The following is a 21,552-nucleotide window of genomic DNA, read 5'->3' as shown; positions in this document are numbered from 1 at the left end:
CCACAGCTCGCCATGGGAGCATGCCAAGGAAAAGGAAACCGCTCAGAGAACGACAAAAACAAGTATGTCCAGATGTCTCCTTTGTGGCCGACACACAAGCAAGTGAAACAACTGATTCAAGCCAGACACAAGATCACACATGCCTCCTCTCAAACTCTGGGTTCCAGGGAGCCACCATATTCGAGACAAGTGATGGATACCTCTGGTTCTAGGAGTGCATGGCATAATAAGTCAATGCCCATGTCCTTGCAGAAATCTGACATGCTGTGACGTTCTGATGTACGTTTTATAGAAACTCATACCGAGTAGTGAAGATATTGAGAACCAGGAAGTCCCTACTGTATGGCCTGTCCTCTAATGCCTGCACATTTTCTTGTTGGTCGCTTAGGAGACGAGAGCGCGTGAGGAAGAGAGCGAGATGGACGGTTTATCTTGGGCGTACTGAAGAGTGAGAAAGAAAAAACAAAAACAGCTGAGTGGGAAGCGGGCCTGTGTGTGTGTGTGAAAACGCCCAGGAGTGGGAAGCTGGTTGAAGCGAGATATCACCGTTTGATTCCGGAGTGCTACTCCCCGACAACCAAAGCCGTATGATTACGAGGAAAGGGAAATTGACAAGGTGAACATCTCGCCGAACCCGATGCGAAGTCAGTTTCAGCCGTCAGCTGTTACAACCAAGTCTGACTGAAATCACGCACTCGGAGGTGAGTGAGCGACTGAGAGAGAGAGAGGAAAACTCTACCGCTTTACTCGCATGCAGATTGAGTACAGAATAGGCGACCGTTGTCGCTCGATAGATTGTATTGAAGTTGGCGCCGTTGCGCTTTTGGCTAGAGACATTAGTACGGTCAACGAAGTTGAAAGGTTTATAGAAGTTAAATACGTGCCGTTGCGCACTCAACTACTAGGGAAAGGAAAAGGGGAAGCTGAATACCACTACTGTCAAAGACTGCATCAGTACTCACTAACAAGAAGCCATGTATCCAAACAAAAGAGCTGAGCAAGAGAGAGAAAAGGAAAGATAAAGAGTTAGAAACCAAGACAAAGAAAAGAAAGAAGAATAACTCAAAGGAGGAGATAATAGGAAAGAAATATATATATATTATATATTCCCGAGTGGAGATCATAAAGACAAAATAAAGAGAAATAAGAAAAGGGAAACGTTGAGAAGGAGAACTATATGCTTTCATCTGAAGTTTGAAACTATATAAAGAAGAAAACTAAAGGCTCTTACCTGATCTGTTGACAAAACCTCCTTCTACGTGAAGCTTGAAGTCCTCAAGAGAAAGTGTATCCTTTTCAGTACCTAGAGAGAAAGAGAAAGAAAGTACATATTGAGATAATAAAAGAATTGTATTCTTGTTGTAATCCAAACAACCTATGTATTGGCTCTGAGTATCATTCATGTCTTAAAGGTCATTCTCACACATGCACATTTTGTTTTTTACCAATTTGCTTCCTAACGCACATCTAAAGAAGATTAGCAGCAAACCTGGAGTTCAGAAAGCCTGAAATTCTGCAGAATCAGCCACTACTGGCATCACAATTGGGGTCCACAGAACCGAAAATATACTGCATTATATCGCAAGGTACAGGTTTGTGCACACATTATACGTACGTATTGGATGACCTCCAACTGTAAATCACTGTGGGTAACAGACACTCACATATTGGTCTAACTCAAGGAGCACCAATTTAAACTGTGGATGGTTTACACATGTGGTCATAAGCTCAAGATCACACGTTCTAAAGTGTATTGGGTCAGAAAGACAGGAGCCAATGTATGGTGGTTGTTAATTTCGAATGGGCTCTCAAAGAATCCCTTGTCCTACCTTGAAACTATTGCCAGTAAGGAGTTTGAATTAACCTAAATACCTCACATTAAATACATGCGTTCATTCATGTGTTCTTGGCTGTTTCCAGTAACAGAATATTGAACTTATCCTGAATACCTCACTGTTAAATACATGTATTCATTTATGCTTGTTTAGACATAACCGCTAACTGCTTCAAACTGTGATGCATTTATTAATTTGATTTTTTCCTAGCACCTACAATATGTTTCTAGGCGCTCCTGCTTTCACCAAGCAACTCATTTACTTGTACATGCAGTAAGCATTAACCACCATTGCTAGGATGTGCATGTTTTTATTTTTGCCACCAACATAGGCGGCCTGTTTTGCAAATATAGCTCCTAGAAGTTTATGATGTATTCACAGCGCTACAAATCTCTACGACAACTGTCTTGAGGGGGGTGACATGAACTCACAGTAATTTAAGACAGTTTTTCATATCCCATACAACCTCTAGCCATAAAAGGTGTTCTTTAGACAAACGCAACACTTTAACCTAGAATATAATGATGCATGCTAAGTGTGCAACACTTGCGGGACAATCCTGCAGATCAGCCATCGACCAGGAAATGGTGCGTTTTCTGCTTTGGCAAGTCGGGTGACCACAAAACTGTCAGCTAGCAGCCTTTTAACCTCGGACAGTTAAGTGTTATTTGGTAAGGCTTCAAGAATAGGAAATTGACAGACGTGAACAGAAGCATCTTTCACATTCACAAAGTCCAGGCCCATAGGGTACTATGGTAAGCACTGGGTAACAAGCGGGAAAGATGTTCTTTGATAACGGACAGCCGGCTAAGATAGCCCGCAGTAGTATATGATGCTGTGATGTTGCAGAACTTCACAAATTGCCATAGAGTACAGTTAGGGCACTTACTAACGGGTACAGAGATTTCACTTTGAGATACAAAAAGAATATAACATAATTTCACGTAGGAGTTCTGCTTTGAACGGACAAAGTGACACGCCAGCTCTCACACTAAAACAAAAGCAGATATGACAAACCTACACGTGCAGGGCTGCCATTTAACTTTATCGATCTATAGCCCAGCACAATGATGGAAAGGATGAAGGGAGACCAGCAGACTTGCCAGTCCATTTCAAGCCAGAGGGTCTGGAAGGAGTGCAAAGCAGCAGCATACGAGCGAGACGGCCCTTCCCAGCTAAGCAGAACTTGTCAACCACAGAAGGAGCGGTTTCATTTGAAGCAAACTCGGCTCTAAACGTGAGTGACGGGTGGATGCTTGCTGTGTGCATGGAGACGGAAGGTGTATAGTGTAATATAGCTTAAGAAGAGATATAGGTTACCCATGTGTTTAAATTATCAAACACTTGTTTGATTACTTACACATTCAAACATGCTCTTTGCCTACATGGCAATCTTGTTCATCGGTGTGATGTTTTATCTGCTTTTGCTTTAGCTTGTTTAATGAGACGAAGATCCCTCAGACGATAGGGTGAGTCATATTAAATGCACTAACATGATGACTCCTGTGTCAAGTGTATAATTCAGAGCAATGCGTCAGAGTGGTAACTTTTTGAGTCTAAGTCTGTGCTGCTTTGGAAAATCTTCCTGCGTCGATGTCAATAAGCTGTCCTCGAGGGCCTCCGTCGAGCCGACGTCACCGGATGTTATAAGTAGGACGCACAACACCCGTAGCCTCAGTTCCGTTTTTTCCGCGAACGTGTTCGCTTCGGAGATCTCGGCGCGCCCCTGTTCTTTCGGTTCCTCGATCCTGTTCGTTTGTGAAGATCCATGATGTCTTCATCTTCTACCCCGCGGCCGGGTTTTAAGAAGTGTCGGGACTGCGGGTCCAAGATGTCATTGGCGGTCTTGCACAACGCCTGCCTCTGGTGCCTCGGTGAGGCCCACGACACGGATGATTGTGTAGACTGCCAGTCGCTTACGTTGAATGCCTTGCAGGAGCGTAAGAAGCTTTCTGTAGGTTAGGTGGCCAAGCCCCGGAAGTCGAAATCCACTGGGCTCTCGACTGACGATTCGAGGGGCGACTCTCCGCATCGTCGGCATAGGTCCGGGGGGGTCTCGGTCACACAGTGGGTCCCGCCATTCCTCTGCCTCTTCGGGGCACTCACGGAAGCGCAGTCACCGGTCGCCTTCCTCGTCTGAGGACTCCGCCCTTCGGCGGGTTGCTTGTCTCAACAAGCATTCCACTCCTGCCGAATGGGATTCATTTCACAGGAGATGATGGTGAGTTTTCAGTCGCAGGGCTCCGGTCAGTCCGCGCAAAAACCCCAGCCGTGATCGTGCTAGAGACGCCACTCGCACGCCTTCCGGCTCAAGAGATTGTCGCGATCACCGGGCGCGTTCGAGGTCCCGGTCGGACAAGGATGGTCGCTCTAGACATGCAGGTTCCAGGTCTCGGTCCTCGATGCCCTCAAGACCGTCGGAGCCTGTGAAGTCCTCGACGCCTTTCGAGGCTGTTTTGTCTGAGGTACCCAGTGGCACGGTGGAACCCCCAAGAAAGGCTCTGGCCAAGGCTAAAAATGTCTGTCCCTTTTTCTGTGTTCTCATTCCAGCCTCTGGATTATATTTCTGAGGTGGATGAAGGATCTGAGGAAGGGTTGGTTCCTGATGAGGTACCAGAAGAGATTTTATCTGGTCATACGCAGATTGAAGACCTGCGTCGGTCATTGCACGACGCCAGTGGTCTGGACACCTCTCCGGAGGTGGAGTTCTGTAGACCTGAGCCTGGCACCCATGCCGAGTCCTCGTACCAGCGCCTGATGTCTAGGGTCACGGAATACTAGGGGTGGTCTGCGCCATCAGTGGAATTTCTGCATGATGACCTGACGGATATCCTCAACCAAGGTCCACCAACTGACCCGGCACTGCCAATCCATATGGCCTTGCAAAGAAGGGTGGCAGCGGCTTGGACTGCTCCGGAGAGTCTCCCGGCAATGAGCAAGTCTTTGCCGTGAAAATACCGCTCAGTCAGTAGCGACCCCTGCTACTTGTCCACACACCCCACTCCGGAGAGTTTGGTGGTGCAGGGGGCTACGGCCCCAGCAAAGCAGGCGTCGTACCCTACCATCCCTCCTGATGGGGACAACAAGCGTTTTGATGGCTGTGCGAAGAAAGTGTTTTCTTCAGGGGTTATGGCTTTACAGGTGTTTCACGCACACTCTATGGAACTGTATTTCGTTGGCGGCTGATCATATTCCCAAAGGGGAGGAACGGTATGGTTTTCTTGCTATGGTGCAGGATGGCAAGGATGCCATGTGTGAGTCCATTTGGTTGGATCTGGGCATGGCAGATTGTGTCAGCTGGTCCATGGCGGCGAGCACCGTAATACGCAGGTTTGCGTGGTTGCGGAAGTCAGGGTTTGCTCCTGATGTTCAGGCCCGGCTCTTCAACATGCCCTTTAATGGTGAACATCTTTTTGGCAGCAAGGCTGACAAGAGCCTTGAGAGGTTCCAGACCTCCAAAGCTGCAGCAAAGTCTTTGAGCGCTGCAGTTCGCCAACCTGCGCCTGTTCGTCCTAGGGGACAGAAATGGAGGGGAGGTTCCTTTCGATATTACTCCTTTAGTAGATCGAGAGGAGCTGCAAGTCAAAGGGGCCAACGTAGGGGTACCAGAGGTGGAAAACGGAGTACTCGAGGTGCCAAGGCCGCTCGGGCTGTTGCCTCTTTACCCTCAGGCAATGCCGCAGCCACTTCAGCTCAGTCATGAGGCCATGTCCCATGGTTCGCCGTTTGGGGGAAGGCTGGCGCAGCATCTTGTAGAATGGCATGCCATTACTTCAGATGTGTGGGTTCTGGAGATCATAGCCCACGGCTACTGTCTTCCTTTCCGGCAGAGGCCTCACGACAATCCACCAGGGAATCTGAGTCCAGATCTACTCCTTGCGCAGGATATACAAGCCCTGCTGGTGAAAGGCGCCGTAGAACTGGTGCCTGTATCGGAGAGGAACAAGGGATGGTATTCCCCTTATTTTTTGATTTCGAGGAAAGACTGGAGATTGAGACCCATCATGGACTTGCGTGGTTTGAACAAGCTCCTCAGGAAGGACAAGTTCAAGATGGTTACTCTTTCTCAAGTCCTCCAGACCCTTCAACTTCAGGACTGGTTGGTGTGTCTCGACCTCAAGGACGCATACGTTCATGTGCCGATCCATCCCAAGCACAAGAAGTACCTGAGGTTCGTGGTTTGCGACTCGCACTTTCAGTTTCGGGTCCTGTTGTTCAGATTGACCTCCGCCCTGAGGGTTTTCACCAAGCTCATGGTGGTGGTGGCAGCGTATCTCGGGTAAGGGGGGGATTCACGTCTAACCCTACCTAGACGATTGGTTGATCAGGGCGCTCTCTCCCGAGCAAGTCCTGGATCCTCTGTCAGTCACCTGCCACTCCCTTCACAAGCTGGGCTTCTCCCTCAATTTAAAGAAGTCCCACTTGACGCCAACTCAGTGGCTCCAGTACATCAGTGCAGTGGTCGACACATCCCTGGGGCAGTGTTTCCCTCCCCAGGTGAGGGCTCATCACATTCAGCAGATGGTACACTAGTTTCAACATGCCCAGAGTCTCCCGGCGTTAGAGTTCTTGAGGTTGCTCGGCCTCATTGCATCCTGCATTCTTCTGGTGCCAGAGGCCAGGTTGCGGATGAGATCTCTGCAATGGGCTCTCAATATGCAGTGGCCACAGTCCTCCGGCAGGAAGTCAGACCCCGTTCAGGTGCCACCCTCGGTCACCCAGGTCCTTCTGTGGTGGTCCGACGAAGGCAATCTGATGAGGGGGGCTCCGTTTTGGCTACCCTAGCTGGAGGTGACGATCATGACGGACGCATCCCTCTCGGGATGGGGAGCTCATGCCAACGAGTTGACAGTCAGCAGTCGTTGGTCTCCGTCGGAGTCCAGACTACATATCAATCTGTTGGAGCTGACGGCCGTCAGGCTTGCCCTGAAGGCTTTTTTGCCGACTGTGCAAGGAAAGAATGTCCTGATTCGGACGAACAACACAGTGGCCATGCACTACCTCAAAAAAAGGTTAAAAAGGGGCCTCTGTGCAGGGAGGCGATACAGCTCTGGTTCTGGGCCATCCAGCAGGAAGTTTCGGTCTCGGCAGTTCATCTGGCCGGCCGGCTCAGGAGATTCCCCTGGAGATCTTCGCCCTTTGGGGGACCCCCCAAGTGGATTTCTTTGCCTTCAGTGTCAACCGGAAGTGCAAAAGGTTCTGCTTGCGGGAATTTCCTCCAAGAGGAGCCTTAAGAGACGAGTTTGTGGTGGAGTGGTCCTTCCCACTGCTGTACGCGTTTCCTCCAGTCCCCGTCATCCCGCAAGTGCCGCAGAGGTTACGGAGGTTCGGTTCCCGAATGATCCTCATTGCTCCGGCATGGGCCCGGAGGACGTGGTACATGGACCTTCTCGACTTGCCCATCTGCCCTCCACGTCGGCTTCCCTACCAAGACGATCTGCTCTCACGGGAGGGCGGTCCGGTTCTTCATCCAGAAGTCAGAGCCCTCAACCTTCACGCTTGGCTTCTGAAAGGTTGCGGTATAAGGATTGGGGCCTCCCTGAAGACGTGATGGAGGTGTTGCTTTCGGCCAGACAACCAGCAACAAAGTCCCTGTACCGTTGCCATTGGAGAAAGTTCTGCGACTGGTGCAGGGTTAAGAATGTGGATCCTTTTTCATGTGACATTCCTGTGGTTCTGTCTTTTTTGCTTTCTTTAGCCCATAAGGTTACCTGGCGGCGCTGTTCATGTTTAAGCGCTCGTCTGAGGAGTGTTCTTATTTCAAAATTCCTTTAATTTCTCAGTTTTTGAAAGGGCTCACTAATGTGTTCCCGCCGTCACCTTTCCAGGTGCCCGTTTGGGATTTGAACCTTGTTCTAAAGTTCCTAAAGGGTGCTCCATTTGAGCCTTTGCATTCTTGTCCTTTGAGACTGTTAACCCTTAAAACTGTATTTTTAGTTGTGGTCACTTCCGCTCGCAGAGTGAGTGAGTTACAGGCATTTTCAGTTCAGCCACCCTTCACTGTGTTTCATAAGGACAGGGTTGTCCTTGGAGTTCGTCCGTCATTTCTTCCGAAAGTAGTGTCGGAATTTAATTTAAGCCAGAAGATCATTCTTCCGGCTTTTTATCCTCCTCCGCATCCTAGTAAGGAAGAGAAGAGGCTCCATAGGTTGGATCCTAGGAGGGCTTTAAGTTTCTACATTTCACGCATGTCCCGTGTCAGAGTGGATGATCAGCTCTTTATAGGTTATGCTGGAAGGCGTTTGGGACAAGCTGTTACTAAGCAGACTTTGTCTAGATGGATTATCTTGGCAATTTCTGAATGTTACCGCTTGGCGGGTAAGGACCCTCCGGTAGGCTTACGGGCCCATTCTACTAGGGGTATGGCTGCCTCTACTGCCCTGCAGAGGGGTGTTCCTATTTGTAACATCTGTGAAGCAGCCACTTGGGCTTCGGTCCATACTTTTGTACGACACTACTCCCTAGATTCTATCCATGGGCAGGATCTGGCCTTTGGCAAGGTGGTCCTTTACTCTGCAATTTGATTGGGCATTCTAAATTTCTATATTCTAAATTCTTTTTCCCTCCTCCATACGTTGGTACTGCTTTGGGAGTCTATCATAGATATGTAATACGTCTGAGGACCCAATCCCCTCGAAGAACAAGTTACTCTTACCTGGTAACGTTCTTCCGATGGGATGGTCCGACGACTTATTCCATATCACTCCCGCCCTGCCTACCCCGCTACAGAATTTCTTATGCGATTGCAGCTTACGTTTCCGCAAGGCTTTCTCTGGTCATACTGGCAGAAGATTTGTGCCACACTTTCTGGGAAAAAACTACAACTGAGGCTACAGGCGTCGTGTGTCCTTCTTATAACATCCGGTGACGTCGGCTCGACGGAGGCCCTCGAGGACTGCGTATCAACGTCATTGACGCAGACGCCGAAAGATTTTCCGAAGCAGCACAGCTGTGGTGATTACTGTCATAGATATGGAATACGTCGTCGGACCATCCCATCGAAAGAACGTTACCCGGTAAGAGAGTAACTTGTTCTTCTTGACTGTATATGTTTAATCATGTTGATGAGCACATGCACCTAGGCGTACCTGTCCTTTAGAACTGAGAGCCATCCTAGGGCGAGTTTTGACATGGGTGACTGATGACCAGGAGTCCGGTTTCACAGCCTCAAACGAGGTGGAGATAAGAGGCTTGTGGTCACGCCTAATCATGGGCAATCAAGACCGAATGAATGAGCTCCAGGCGTTGTCTCTTTTACCTCCCTATTCTTTTTTGTGTCCAAAGAGAAGGTGGCATTGAGCATGCAACCCTCCTTTCTGCTGAAGGTGGTCTCTGATTTCCATCTCTCTCAGAAGATACATCTTCCTGTGTTTTTTCCTCCACCTCGCCCGTCCAAGGCAGAGGAACAATTCCATCAGCTGGACACGGTACGGGCCCTTCAGTTCTAAGTCTCTTGTACTAAAGAGGCTAGAAAAGACAGCCATCTTTTCATTGGTTACATTGGTACTCTTGCTGGCAGGGTTGTAACCAAGCCGAGCCTATCCAAGTGGACTATTCTCTTCATTTCTGGATGCTACAGTCTGGCTGGGAAGGATGTGCCTGAAGGTCTTGGAGCGCATTCTACCAGAGGTATGGCTGCCGCCCCATTTCCTGCAGAGGGGAGTCCCTGTCCTGGATTTTTGCCAGGCAGTTACATGGGCGTGTTTGTACAGGTTTGCTAAGCATTACTGCTTGAATTCCCTTGTCGACCGGGATTTCAGTTCTTCAGTTTTCTGGTTTAGGTGGTGTTCTTGCTTCCTTCCGCCTCCAGTTTTATGTACTGCTTTGGGAGTCTATCAGAGATGAGGAATTTGTGGTTGGAACTAATCCATTAGAAAAAGAAATGACTTGCCTCTCAGTAATGTTCTTTCTGATGAATGTTCCTCCCATGGAGTCCCATCACCCTACCTACCTGCCCCTCTTTGCGGGAAACTAGTACACCATCGGTTCTACGGTCCCTCAGCTTCAGAGTGAAAAGGGGAGGAACTGAGGTCCCGGGGCACGGTGCCACCTTATACAGTGGCCCGATGTCCTATCTGGCACGGAGCGCATGGAGGCATCGAACGGAGCAGGCACAGAGCCACGCTACGCCCCCTGGCACGCGGAAAGTTTTTCAGAAAACGGCTGTACTGGGATAGAGATATAATAAATGAGGAATCCGTGGGAGGAACATCCATCAGAAAGAACACTAAGGCAAGTAATTTGTTCATCTCATCCCATGCAAAGGCAAAAGGTTTATAGCCTGGCCTTTTAACTCTTGAGGTAACAGCAAAATTATGCCACACAAAGTATCATTGAACTGAATTATATTGATCATCATGACTTATAATTGTGTCCGATGTACAGGATATTGTGGCTGCATCATACTCTATAAATGATTGCAGGTACCTGTCGCCCATATGACCTTTGTAATGTCTTTCCATGTGTGTGAACATGATGGTATCTGTAACTCATATTGCATATTACAATAATATTGCTAGTTATTTTTCTTGATGCTCCGATAATATAATTATCTCTGGTTACCTATACCAATGACATCACTTCTCTACATTATTACACTGCTTTTCTTTCTAACGGTCTTGCTGCTTTTTAATTCCTCTACTTGCTTCGGCTTAACTCTTCAAAATCAGGAATCTTTTCCAACTCGCCCCATTAACCGCCAAACTTGCTCATACGTTCTATTTCCTCCAGGTTTGTTCCCCTCTTCTTTAAGAGTTCCCTTATACTGGTTTTCATATATTTCCATGAACTAGTCCTCCCCCCTCTTAAACTGCCTGCCTCCCTCTCCTGCTACTTTCAACCCCTTATCTATTCTCCTTTGCTCCCCTACACCCTTCACCTGCTATGCACACTTCAGTTTTTTCTCTGATAATCATGGAACTTCCCCCCCCCCCCAGAAATCAAAAGCACTACCAACATTCATATATTCAAATCGGCACTCAGACTCCATCTCCTAATCCAGAGGTCTAACCTGTGGCTCTACAGATGTTTTGAAGTATGACTTCCATGAGCCCTTGCCTTTGACATTGCTGGGTAGGGCGGATGGTAGTTGTAGTCCAAAGCATCTGGAGACACAAGTCTCAGACCCCTGTTATTCCTTAGTGGCCCCCACACTATCCTCTCAAATCCCGCTTCCACTGCACCCATCTCCATTTCCACCAAAAGGCATATGGCATCAACTAGTATATACACTTGCCTGGTCCCCTGCTTGTTTATATTGCCCCTATGTCATGTCCTAGACCTGCCTCACACCTAAAATCATCTGGGTTATTGTCCAAATCACATTTCCTGTCATAAGGAACCCTTTTGTGAGATTCCCCCGACTACTCTATGCAACTGGTTTTGTGTTAAAACACCTTGTGCTATAAATAAATTAAAATGTTTGCATGCACCTCTTCTACATCCACACTTGTAGCTTTCCAGTCCTTACCTTTGCAGCTTCACCATTTTGTCGCCTTTTCTCTCAAGGCTGCCGCCCCGAATTTTTCAAGCTACATCACTGAGAAACCTTGCATCTCAGAATGACTAATATCCACCAAAAGTGAGGACAGGTGCAGACTTTAACTCCGCCGGTGTAGTAAGGGAAGGGCCTGAAGACGAGCCTTCACGGTCTACACCCCAAGACTCTGGAACCTCCTCCATGTCCACATCCGACTCGCCCCCTTGCTTCTACAGTTCAGAAAGCATCTCAAGACCCCCTCTTCAAGGAATGGCTCTTCCTTAACAGCTAGGTCCACACACCCTCCATGCCCTACCTGAGACTGGATGACCTGATCCCCATTGTGTCCTCCCCTGGTTGCTAGCAGATCCCTTGTTGATGAATCTTCTAGCTCTCCACTCCGCTGCTTCTCTGCTGTTCCCTTACCATGTCCCCTGAACCCGTGATTGTGAAGTGCTCCATTGCTTCATGAAGCTAGGTCCGCACTCAATAATAACCTAATTATAATAATACCTGCCTCCTGCACTTTCCTCTTTGTCATTCAAAGGTGATGCTGGATCGTACAAATGAACAGTTGCCTTCAGCTATTCTCCTAGCTTGCTCCCCATTTCTGCTGAAAATAGGGTTTCATTGCCTTTTATTAAAATGGAATCTTTCACTTGCTCCCCTTCAACCCTAATACCCACTCGTTCCTCGTTTGCCTATCTCTGCTCTCATCTCCCTCAACTCTTCTCATTTTACACTCCCTCACCCCTTCAAATCCTCCTGGCTGATCTTCCTCCCCCACAATAGGTTCATTTACACCAATGCTATACAGCTCACTTGCCTCTGACATTAACTCTTCTTGGCCGGAGCTGTAACACTTATGTCTGCTGGACTACTAACTTGTGTATCCCATCATAAAAGCTGTACAGCACTTTGAAATCACCTCAAATGTAAAAAAAAAAAAAAAGGGCATACACTGAGTGCTTTCTTTAACTCTCTTGACCCTGCAGGCCGTTACCTTAAATTGTGCTCACAGTTTCTGCTCTTACTGCATCAAGGAGTGGATTAAGCGCAAGGTGGAATGCCCCATATGCCGGCAGGAGATCGTCACTCAGACACGCTCGCTTGTGCTAGACAACTGCATCCAGAGAATGGTAGAGAATCTCAGCCATGAAATGAGACAGCATCGCCTAGCCCTCATCAATGAACGCAAAGATGTTAAAGGTGGGTTGATGGTGTGAGGCAAGAACGCTATTGAAACAAGACTTAACTAGAGAACCTTTGTGGTTAAAATGTCACAAAATTCACATCTTTTCTAAAGTTGTATGCAGATTGTTTTCTTGCAATAGTAGGTAAATGATGTTTGCAATAAGCGAATCTGCTTCCGTACTCTACAAGTGACCAAGGGTGAATTAAACCACCCTTGCGTTGGAGCACTTCTTTTGCAACTTTCTTTAGTAGTTTGGAGTCTTGGAAGCGTTTTTTTTAACTTAATAAATGTCTACCATGCAGTCAGTCATATATTCCATGCTGGTTTATGTACGGTTTAAGCCCTACAATATCCAAGTATTGTTATAAAATGTGACTATTATCCAACTAGGTTTTCTTTTTTTTAGTCCATGGAGAATTAAATCTAAGTTGGCCACACCTAACTTTAAATTGAACCCTTTACAGGTTAAGCATATTTATCCAAGAAGGAGTCACTTTTTATTCAGCTGCCTGAAGCAGGACCACACCCCAGTATTGCATTATTATCATTACTTTTTGTAATGTGCAGCACGCCCAGAGGCCTCAGTGCGCAAAAGACTTTACAGAAATGGGACAAAGGGAAACCAGGGACAAACCACATCACAGGAGACAGATTAAAAGGGATATCCTTATTTAATCATCAGAATTAGAGTTAAGTTTTAATAGCTTTTTTAAAATAGTGAAGATATGTAATACTTCAACTCCAGGGGCAGTGAATTCCAAAGGCCGGGAGCGCATACATCAAAGCTACTACCTCCAAAGGACTGCAGTTTATGACGAGGCTGAAGAAGTTTATTGTGGCCGTTGGAGCGTAGGGATCATACAAGTGGATTCCCTTAGTCTGATACACAGGGGCTTGATGGTGAAGATATTTATGGGTCAGTGAAAGGAACTTGGGAAGGATCCGGTTTCTCATCGAAAGTGCAACGAACGTCCTGCTTGGGGGACATGAGTCCTGCAAGCAAGGCCAGATACTGCTCTCGCATCATTATTTTGAGCAGTCAGAAGAGTCTTTAGGTTGTACTTTGTAGTTCCAGCAAAGAGACTATTACAATAGTCAATCTTGGAATGTATTAGTGCTGTCGCTAAAGATGCAACATTAAACCATATCTTTCTGAAAGTAATCTGCCAGATGAGTTTGGCGGTGTAAGCACATGTAGATTTTATGTGAGTGACATGCTTTTTCATATTGAGATTAGAATCTAAGTCAGTTTTTTATCCAAGGGCATGTTTTGATCGTAGCTCCTGATAAGATAAAATGGCTTTTATCAGGACTTAATTTGGGCAGTCGCTGGCTGGAGCCCACTAGCATGAGCTCTGTCTTACTACCTTTTAAAGCAAGAGTTATTGTTCATCAATTTTTGAGTGATGTCCACCGATGCAATGGTGAGAGTCCCTGTAATAATCCCCAGTAAACTCTATGACAACCTGAATGTTGTTTGAATAATTGGTATTTCTGATGCTTGTGCATCTGCTTAGAATCGCATGCTGTGGACATCTAGTGGTATTCGCAGAGTATTGCATTTTTTTTTTCGAAGATCAGAAGGTATTCGACATGGACGTGACTGTAGCACTGTCCCTAACTTGACGTGTAGTGTACGCAAAATCCATCGCGCGTCTAGGTCCCACCAGATTTTTTACACCAACCTAGTTGGTCGCTTATGCAGTGCTCGTAAGTGTTTATATTGCTATATCTATTCCCACGGCCTACGGTCGTTTAGTCAACTATGACAACCTTCTCGACAGCTTTATCGTGGGTTTCCTGCCGCCCCCTACAACATCTACAACTGCTCGTCGACTGTTGACCGCGTGGACTCAGCCCTCTGGCCTGTCCTTTATAGTAGGGAGAGTAGGACCTGGTTTCTTTCTTCTCTCCGATGCATTTCCTTCACCTCTCTTTCTCTTCTGTCTTGCTGCCGCTAACCTCTGCTATGGAGAGGACTCCTTTAAATTCTGCCTGTCTCAACCGCAAATTTCCATGAAAAGACACCCATTGCCGATGCAGCAAGTGTCTTCCTCGTGACCACGACGAGCGCTCGTTGTAAGGCCTGTGAACTGATTCTGCCTAAGACGCTGAAAGACGGGCGGAATAAGCAGTGCGCAGCCTACCCTATGCAGGACGAAAGCCTTTTCCCCTGCCAGCGCTTCGGAAGAGGAATGCGTCGGCAGCCCATGCTCCCGATTCGGAAGCCATCAACCTTTCTGCAGAGCCAACGTGCTCCCTTATGCCAATCCCCAGCCCTGATAGGCAGGCTGTCGGCACTGTTATGGGGAAGTCGCACCCCGGCGACAAGGGTACCCACGCACCACGTGCACTTAAGCACACAATCCCTAAGGACTCTTCGACAGGGTCATCGAAAAAGTCCTCAATGCCCGTGTGGCCGCTGAAAATTTTGATGGTGCCTTCCGAACCTCACGGCTTGGCGCCTTCCCCGCAACCGCGGCATGCAAATAGGCACAAAACTCCTTCTGGAACGGGAAGTCCTCTTAAAAAGTCCACTGCCGTCGACCTGCTGTCCAAAGGTGCTTGAACTCGAAGGAATTGGTGGTGTCGGCGACTGCGATAGCGCCTTTAGGCGTGACGAAACCCTCTACGCCGTCAATAGAGGTTCCAAACCTTCGCAAGAAGCTTATGGATACCCTTTCGGCGGCCAGGGACTCCAAAGAGACCCCCTCTCCCCGAGAGGACTATTCTGAGGCCTCCCAGCCTCTTTCTAAAGCCTTACATAAGGGTTCACCCCCGTCTAGGCAGCCCTGCCCACCTCCTGACCCTTCAGCTGCCTCAGAGTGGACTAAGGAGAGTTTTGAACTCTGTATGGCTATGATGGCTGAGTTCATTGGCATTTCAGACCAGTATTACAAAGCCTTTAAGAGACCTAAGGAAGTGGACTCTTGCCCCATCCCCTCTAAATTTCAGAAACTTCCCTCCCCTGGTGCCCAGTTTCCCTCTTTTGATGAACCACAGGGACACCACGATTATATATTTGGGGATGGCCTTGATGACCTGACCCAGGAGTTTTTTAAGACTGGTTTAACCTTTTGTGATCAGGACCCAGTCTATCAAGACCCAGACTGGAATCAGGCGGAGGACCAGGGCTCGTGGCACACACCACCACATACCATTGACCCAGGTGTCATCTGTCTGCATCCCCCTACTTCCTCCGCTTAGAGATTAGTCGTCAGTTGACGACCAAATGCTGTTCAACTCCCTCTTAATAAGAGCAGCCATCCATTTCAAAATTGCTACACATGAAGCCGCCCATGACTCAGACCTCGTGGAGGACATCCTCAAGGAAAAGACTCTGGTTAGCCAAGCCATTCCCTTATTAAATTCAGTTAAAAGGCACCTGGCTCCTTCTATACGGTCCCCATCCCTTACACAGGCATTTAATACCCAGGTTGAACAATTGTTTCACCCTGTCCCCTCTGACCAACTCTACATTAGGGGTCACGCCACACTGTCTCCTTGGTAGTAGCAACCACTATCAAGGGGACAGGGGTACCACTGTCCCCTTCAGAATCCCAAGGACTTCAAAAAACGTTACACCGTTGGGAAGCGTATCCCCACCTCTCCAGACTACTCCACAATTGCCAACAACACCACGCTCCTTGCGAGGTACAGTGATGTTCAATGGGACCTAGTACAGGATGGTCTTCAGGAAGTTCCAGAGCCTATCCGATCACGCCTGCTGGCGATCTTGGCTGAAGGCAGACAAGTGACCCAGAATATCCTGAAAAACACACTGGACTCGGGCGAAACCGCTGGACGCACTCTTGCTCAGGGAACCCTACTTAAGCGGCATGCCTGGTTAAAGAACTCCGGTTTCAAAACCGAAACACAAGCCTCCCTAATTAAGAAGCCAGTGGGAAGGCGGTTGACGACGCCATGTAAATGGAAAAAAGCACAAGACTTTTTTTTTTTTGTGCTTGTTTTAATTGAAATACAATTTTTACAAGAGTTGAAGATTTCTCGTTTCTGTAAATCGGTTAAAAGTTTTTTAAAACAAAATCAAGATCCTAGGGAGGGGGCGGGGGTTAAATGAAACCAGAAGGAAGGATGACCAAAGGGTACGATACCAAAAATGCGGAAACATGTACTCTATTGGTCTAGAACCTAGAAAGGAAGTCCTGTTTCTCTTTCCGGGTGTACGTTCCACTTGGTCCCTTCAAAAGACTCCTTCTCCCCGACCCTTTATGCAGTCTTTCATCTTAACTTTCACTCCATTCCAGTGGTCGCTAGTTTCAAGTTCTCCAAAAATTTGGTGACAGCAATCACCCATGTGGTTCTATCACCGCTCAGCAGACGTGACCACCATTCATTTTCATCATAAGAGTGGAGGTCAAAAAGGATATGTCCAAAATAAAGCTTTTGCTGCTGTTCTAAGGCTTTGCAGTTTAGTAGTAGGTGTCTTAGATTTTCAGTTGACTCCTTATTTTGACAGAAACGGCAGGATTTTTCATTTTGTTTACTCCTTATGGCTTTCACCTCTTTTGTCTTTAATAGGTTTAATCTTATTCTCATGAAGTTTTCTCTTAAGGTTTTGTTAGGACATTTTTGAAGGTAGTTTGGCGGCTGATTGAACTTATTTAATATTAGAGGAATATTTTATGTCAATTTATTTCTGTTAGCCCGATCTTGTGTTAATATGCAATCATGGATAAGTAACTTTTTTTTTATTTTAGTTGGGTTTTCCAAGAGATCTTCCTCTGTGCAGCTGATTTGACTAAGACTCTCTTGTATATCCGTGACCCATCTTGCCATGATCGTAGTGCGGTTTTCTAATTAAGCCAAATATGTGAGAACTTGCAGGGTCAATTATCTTCCTGTAAAGCATGATTCTCTTACGAACTACTACCGATGAAATTGATTGGATGCTTAGCTCCCTCCGGATCGATGCTATAGGTGTTGATTGCAGGAGTGACAGGACCCTTCGCCAAAACTGTCCTTCTAACTTGTCCCACAAAGTTTTAGGAAGGTTTGGCATTGCTTCTACTCCATAAGTCGGACTTGGTATAATTTTGGCCTTGTAAAAATTCAGGACCATTAAGAAGGAGATTTTTTGTTTACCTCTTTGGTCTGTACAATCAGGGATTTCAGTTTTTCCTGTAATGCCTCTTGCATTGGTAAATCCCTTCCACTTGAACTAAGGGTCACACCTAAGTATTTGAAACTGGTGACGGTGTCTAATTTTTTCCCCTCGATGAACCACTTTGAATTTTCTTTTTTTTTTTTTTACGAGTTCGAAAGACATTATCTTGGTTTTGGATTTGTTAATTTCCAAGTCATTCTCTTTAATGAAGCCGGCCAAGTTGTTCAGTTTTCTTTGGAGGCCTATTTGTGTTTGATCAATGATGATGATGTCTGCGTAAATGAATCGCTGTAGTGGTTCACCGCCGAAGGTTGGAGGAAACGCTGGAACTTTGGGGTTCACTGATCTTATAGTCTGCGATGTAGGAATTGTATAGCACCGGTGCTAAGGGGCAACCTTGTTTCACCCCTCGGGCCGTTTCAATAGGTTTTGTTAGTTGACCCGTACTTGAATCGTGGTTCCAGAGTATAATGCTCTAATTTGCACCAATAGTTGCGGTGGGCATTTCCAAGAGGCAAGTTTGTTCCACAGTTTAGACCGGTTAACCTGATCAAATGCCTGTACAAGGTTGATAAACCCCATAAATACTCTTGTTTTGCCTTCCAGCACTTTGTTCTTAAGTATACTCAGCAGGAGGATGTTTGGTGTTGTTCCTGTAGCCTTAACGAATCCAGTCTGTAGAGGGTCATTAATCTTGCTATTGTTCGTCCAGGTTTGAAACTGATCCAATACGAAAGAAGCAAAGATCTTTCCTATTGTGTCAAGTAATGAAATAGGGCGGTAATGTTTAGGGTTGTCCCTTGCTCCCTTCTTAAATATTGGGACAATGTTTGCACATTTCCATGACACAGGGATTGATCTAGTTTTCTGACATTTTGCGAATACTTTGCTGATAAATAACGGCCATGCGTCCGCCTGTTTTTTCAGATCGAAATTGGTCACCCCGTCTGGACCTGGGGCTCTAGATTGGTTTAATTTTTTTATTTTGACCAATATTCGCTCTGGGTTGTGTGGAATAATCCATGGGTCAGGTTCTTCTTCAGACGTTAATTGGGTTTAGGGGTTTCTTGCTTGGTACAGTTGTTCAAATGGTTAATCCGCTTCGCTTCCCCCACGCTGTTCTGTAGGGCCTCATTTGCTGATCTTGTAGCGGTGTTTACCAAAGTCCAGAAAGTGCTTGTTTTTCTCTCACAGAGAGTTTTCAACATCTCCTCAGAGTCAGTCTGATACATTTTGCTTCTATGATTTCTCACCCAAGCTTTATATTCTTTTTCTGCTTTGAGGGTGTCCGCTATTATGCTGGGTAAAGTTGTTTTTTTTGCTTGCCTCTTTAATTTGCGCATCCATCTGCGCTTTGCAACTAATTCTTGGTTGTATGGATGATTTTTCCGTATGGTTTCTTGAATGCCAAGAGAAGTGGACAGTAGTCTATTGTTTTATCGATCATGCCAGTATCAGAGTAGCGTCATGTTAGATGCGCAATACCTGCTTCCGTTATTCTGAGATGGACTGCACTGCAATCAGCTTCTAAATCGAGTTGTTGTCCGAGTTGATGGTTTTGGAGAAATCCATTGCATCTGGAGCATTGTTGTGATCGCTATGAGTTGTTCTTACTACAGAAAAGTATTTAAAGTCCTCACAATATTCACAATATATGACCAAATGTTTGAGGGTCTCTATAACTGTGAGATTATTACAAAAGCGGCATGAGCCCAAAGCAAACTTCATCACATTTACCCCATTGGAGCAGCTTTTCATTGGTATGAAGTAGGTTAAGTTTATAACCAAGATATATATTAAGGGCCAGCAGCAGATGGAAATGGTATAATATATCTTGGTCTGTCCCCCCCACTTTCTTCTAAACTGAGCATACTCATAATAGGATCGATATGAGCCAATTCTGTCTGCCTGACAGCTCCAATAGTAGAAGTGCAATTTCAATTTGCAACTAGGTAAACCCAATATTAAATCTTCTTTCGGGATCCCCAGCAATGCCATTAAATCATTCATTTTTCTAGCATAGCCTGTTAGTGATCTCACACACCCTAGATTAAGCTGTTCTTTCAGATCTTCGTAGAGGGAATTACAAGGTGGCTCGAGAATTTTTACGTAATTATTTAGTAGCCGCCAGTTCCGTTTGACAGAAAGTGGCAATGTTTTTTCTGGAGAGGTGTGCCTGCTACCTTTTTTTGAAATATTTGCAAGGAACATGGGGTTGGTCACCCTGAGTTACCTGGGGGCAACCAGACGTGGACTCCCTGCTCACTGTGCTCAGAGAGACAAAGCTTCACCTCACTGATGAGGCCATACAAGACTGAAACACGTGTATGGGGTTGCTTTTGGTACTCTTGTTCAGAGAGGAATTGCCATAGCATTTCGGTGCTGGACTGTGGGCGGGACAAAGACTGATATGCAAATGGCTATTTACCATCTGTGAAAAGTACAGTGAACAAAAAGCGTATGCTGCAAACTCTCATCTCAGAACAGGTGATCATGCCACGTTCTTTCTGGAGAGGAGCCCCGGCTACCTTTTTTTGAACTATTTCAATTCATGTGCCATCAATCGTCCAATTATAGGAGCATGATTTTTTTTTCCCCATCTGTTCGTATCAAAATCAAAGATTTGGACTGGTTTACTCTTAGATTGTGGGCTGCAGCATAGCAACTAAATGCATTAATCTTGTTTGTAGCCCAAATGGGGTTTTATCGAAGATAAGGTCATCAGCAAAACCAATATAATTCAATTTTGGACAGCCAGATTTGATTGGATAGATACTTTCCTTGGCCCAACATTCCTCCACATCACACATATACAAGTTGAACAGCACTGCTGCCAGCGTACAGCCCTGCATAAGCCCAATTGTAGAAGGAATTTGGTCAGTGAGCACACCTTCCTTGTTTAGCCTCACTCTATAATTAGTGTGATAATGTAACAAGGCAAAGAGCACTACCAGATGTTCCGGAAAACCCATCGCCAGCATCTTCGCCCATAATAATTCTCTCAGCACTGTATCAAACGCTGAACTTAAATCAAGAGCTGCCATATAGACAGCTCCCATATGATAGTTCTTGGTGTTCAATTGGATATGTGATATCAAGGTAACATTGAGAGAGCATCCCATGTGGCGTCTAAAACCTGTCTGAAATTTAGACAGTATAGCATTCTTTTTCATGTATTCTTGGAGTTCTTCAAGAATTAACTGACAGAAGACCTTTGAGGATGCATCTGTTAGGGCAATGGGTCTGAAATTCGCTGGGTCTTCAATAGGACCTTTTTTATAGACAGGAATAATGACTGCTGAGCACCATGATTTAGGTATGACTTGTGAGAGAAATATAGCATCAAATGTATGTTTTAAAATCACTGCCCGCAGATGGATGTCAGATCTAAATAAACATGCGGGAATACCATCAGGACCAGTAGCCCTCGATGGGTTTAGCTTCATAATTGCCCTTGATATATCTTCCTGACACCAAGGAGGTAGAATAGGTATGGCTTTACGAGGATCAACTCTAGCATAGTTTAAAAATTGAAGAGGTTGGTCATATTTGGACTTGATGAAATCAGCCCACTCATCAGCTGATATGCCATTTTCCTTTAGACCCTCTTTTGAACCATTTATCGTACTGAGGATTGACCAGATTTTCCGTGTGTCACTTTTGTAGATGGTATATCATATTCATTTTTTTTTTTTTAACTTTTCTTTATTGGTAAGAAGCAGTAGCTAGTGCGAAACAAATCCCCTCAACAAACAATGTTACATACTTTAAAGCATGAACAACCAGACAAAGTATTAGCAGTAAACCATATACATTCGCAAAAGCGCGTAGAGTCCACTAAGGCTGCAGACTGCACAGGTGCCTGATCTGATGATGGGGGAGAAGATAGGAGCTCCAAGTCAGTTTTGCTGTTCAA

General features: G+C 46.1%; 1 protein-coding gene across 6 annotated transcripts in view; it reads left to right on the top strand.

Moving 5' to 3' along the window:
- The window catches only part of RNF8 (ring finger protein 8), a 780,077-nt gene that overhangs the window by 363,975 nt on the left and 394,550 nt on the right, over positions 1–21,552 (top strand). For all 6 annotated transcript variants that reach the window (XM_069608764.1, XM_069608767.1, XM_069608766.1 and 3 more), the window contains exon 7: positions 12,309–12,522. In XM_069608764.1, coding sequence (XP_069464865.1) covers positions 12,309–12,522 — 214 coding nt within the window. The remainder of the gene's footprint in view (positions 1–12,308; positions 12,523–21,552) is intronic.

The sequence above is a fragment of the Ambystoma mexicanum genome, chromosome 4q (assembly GCF_040938575.1).
Source record: "Ambystoma mexicanum isolate Mex_15411 chromosome 4q, UKY_AmexF1_1, whole genome shotgun sequence".
Taxonomy (NCBI): domain Eukaryota; kingdom Metazoa; phylum Chordata; class Amphibia; order Caudata; family Ambystomatidae; genus Ambystoma; species Ambystoma mexicanum.
The sequence above is the reverse complement of the archived record's forward strand: the minus strand, read 5'-3'. Positions and strand labels throughout refer to the sequence as shown.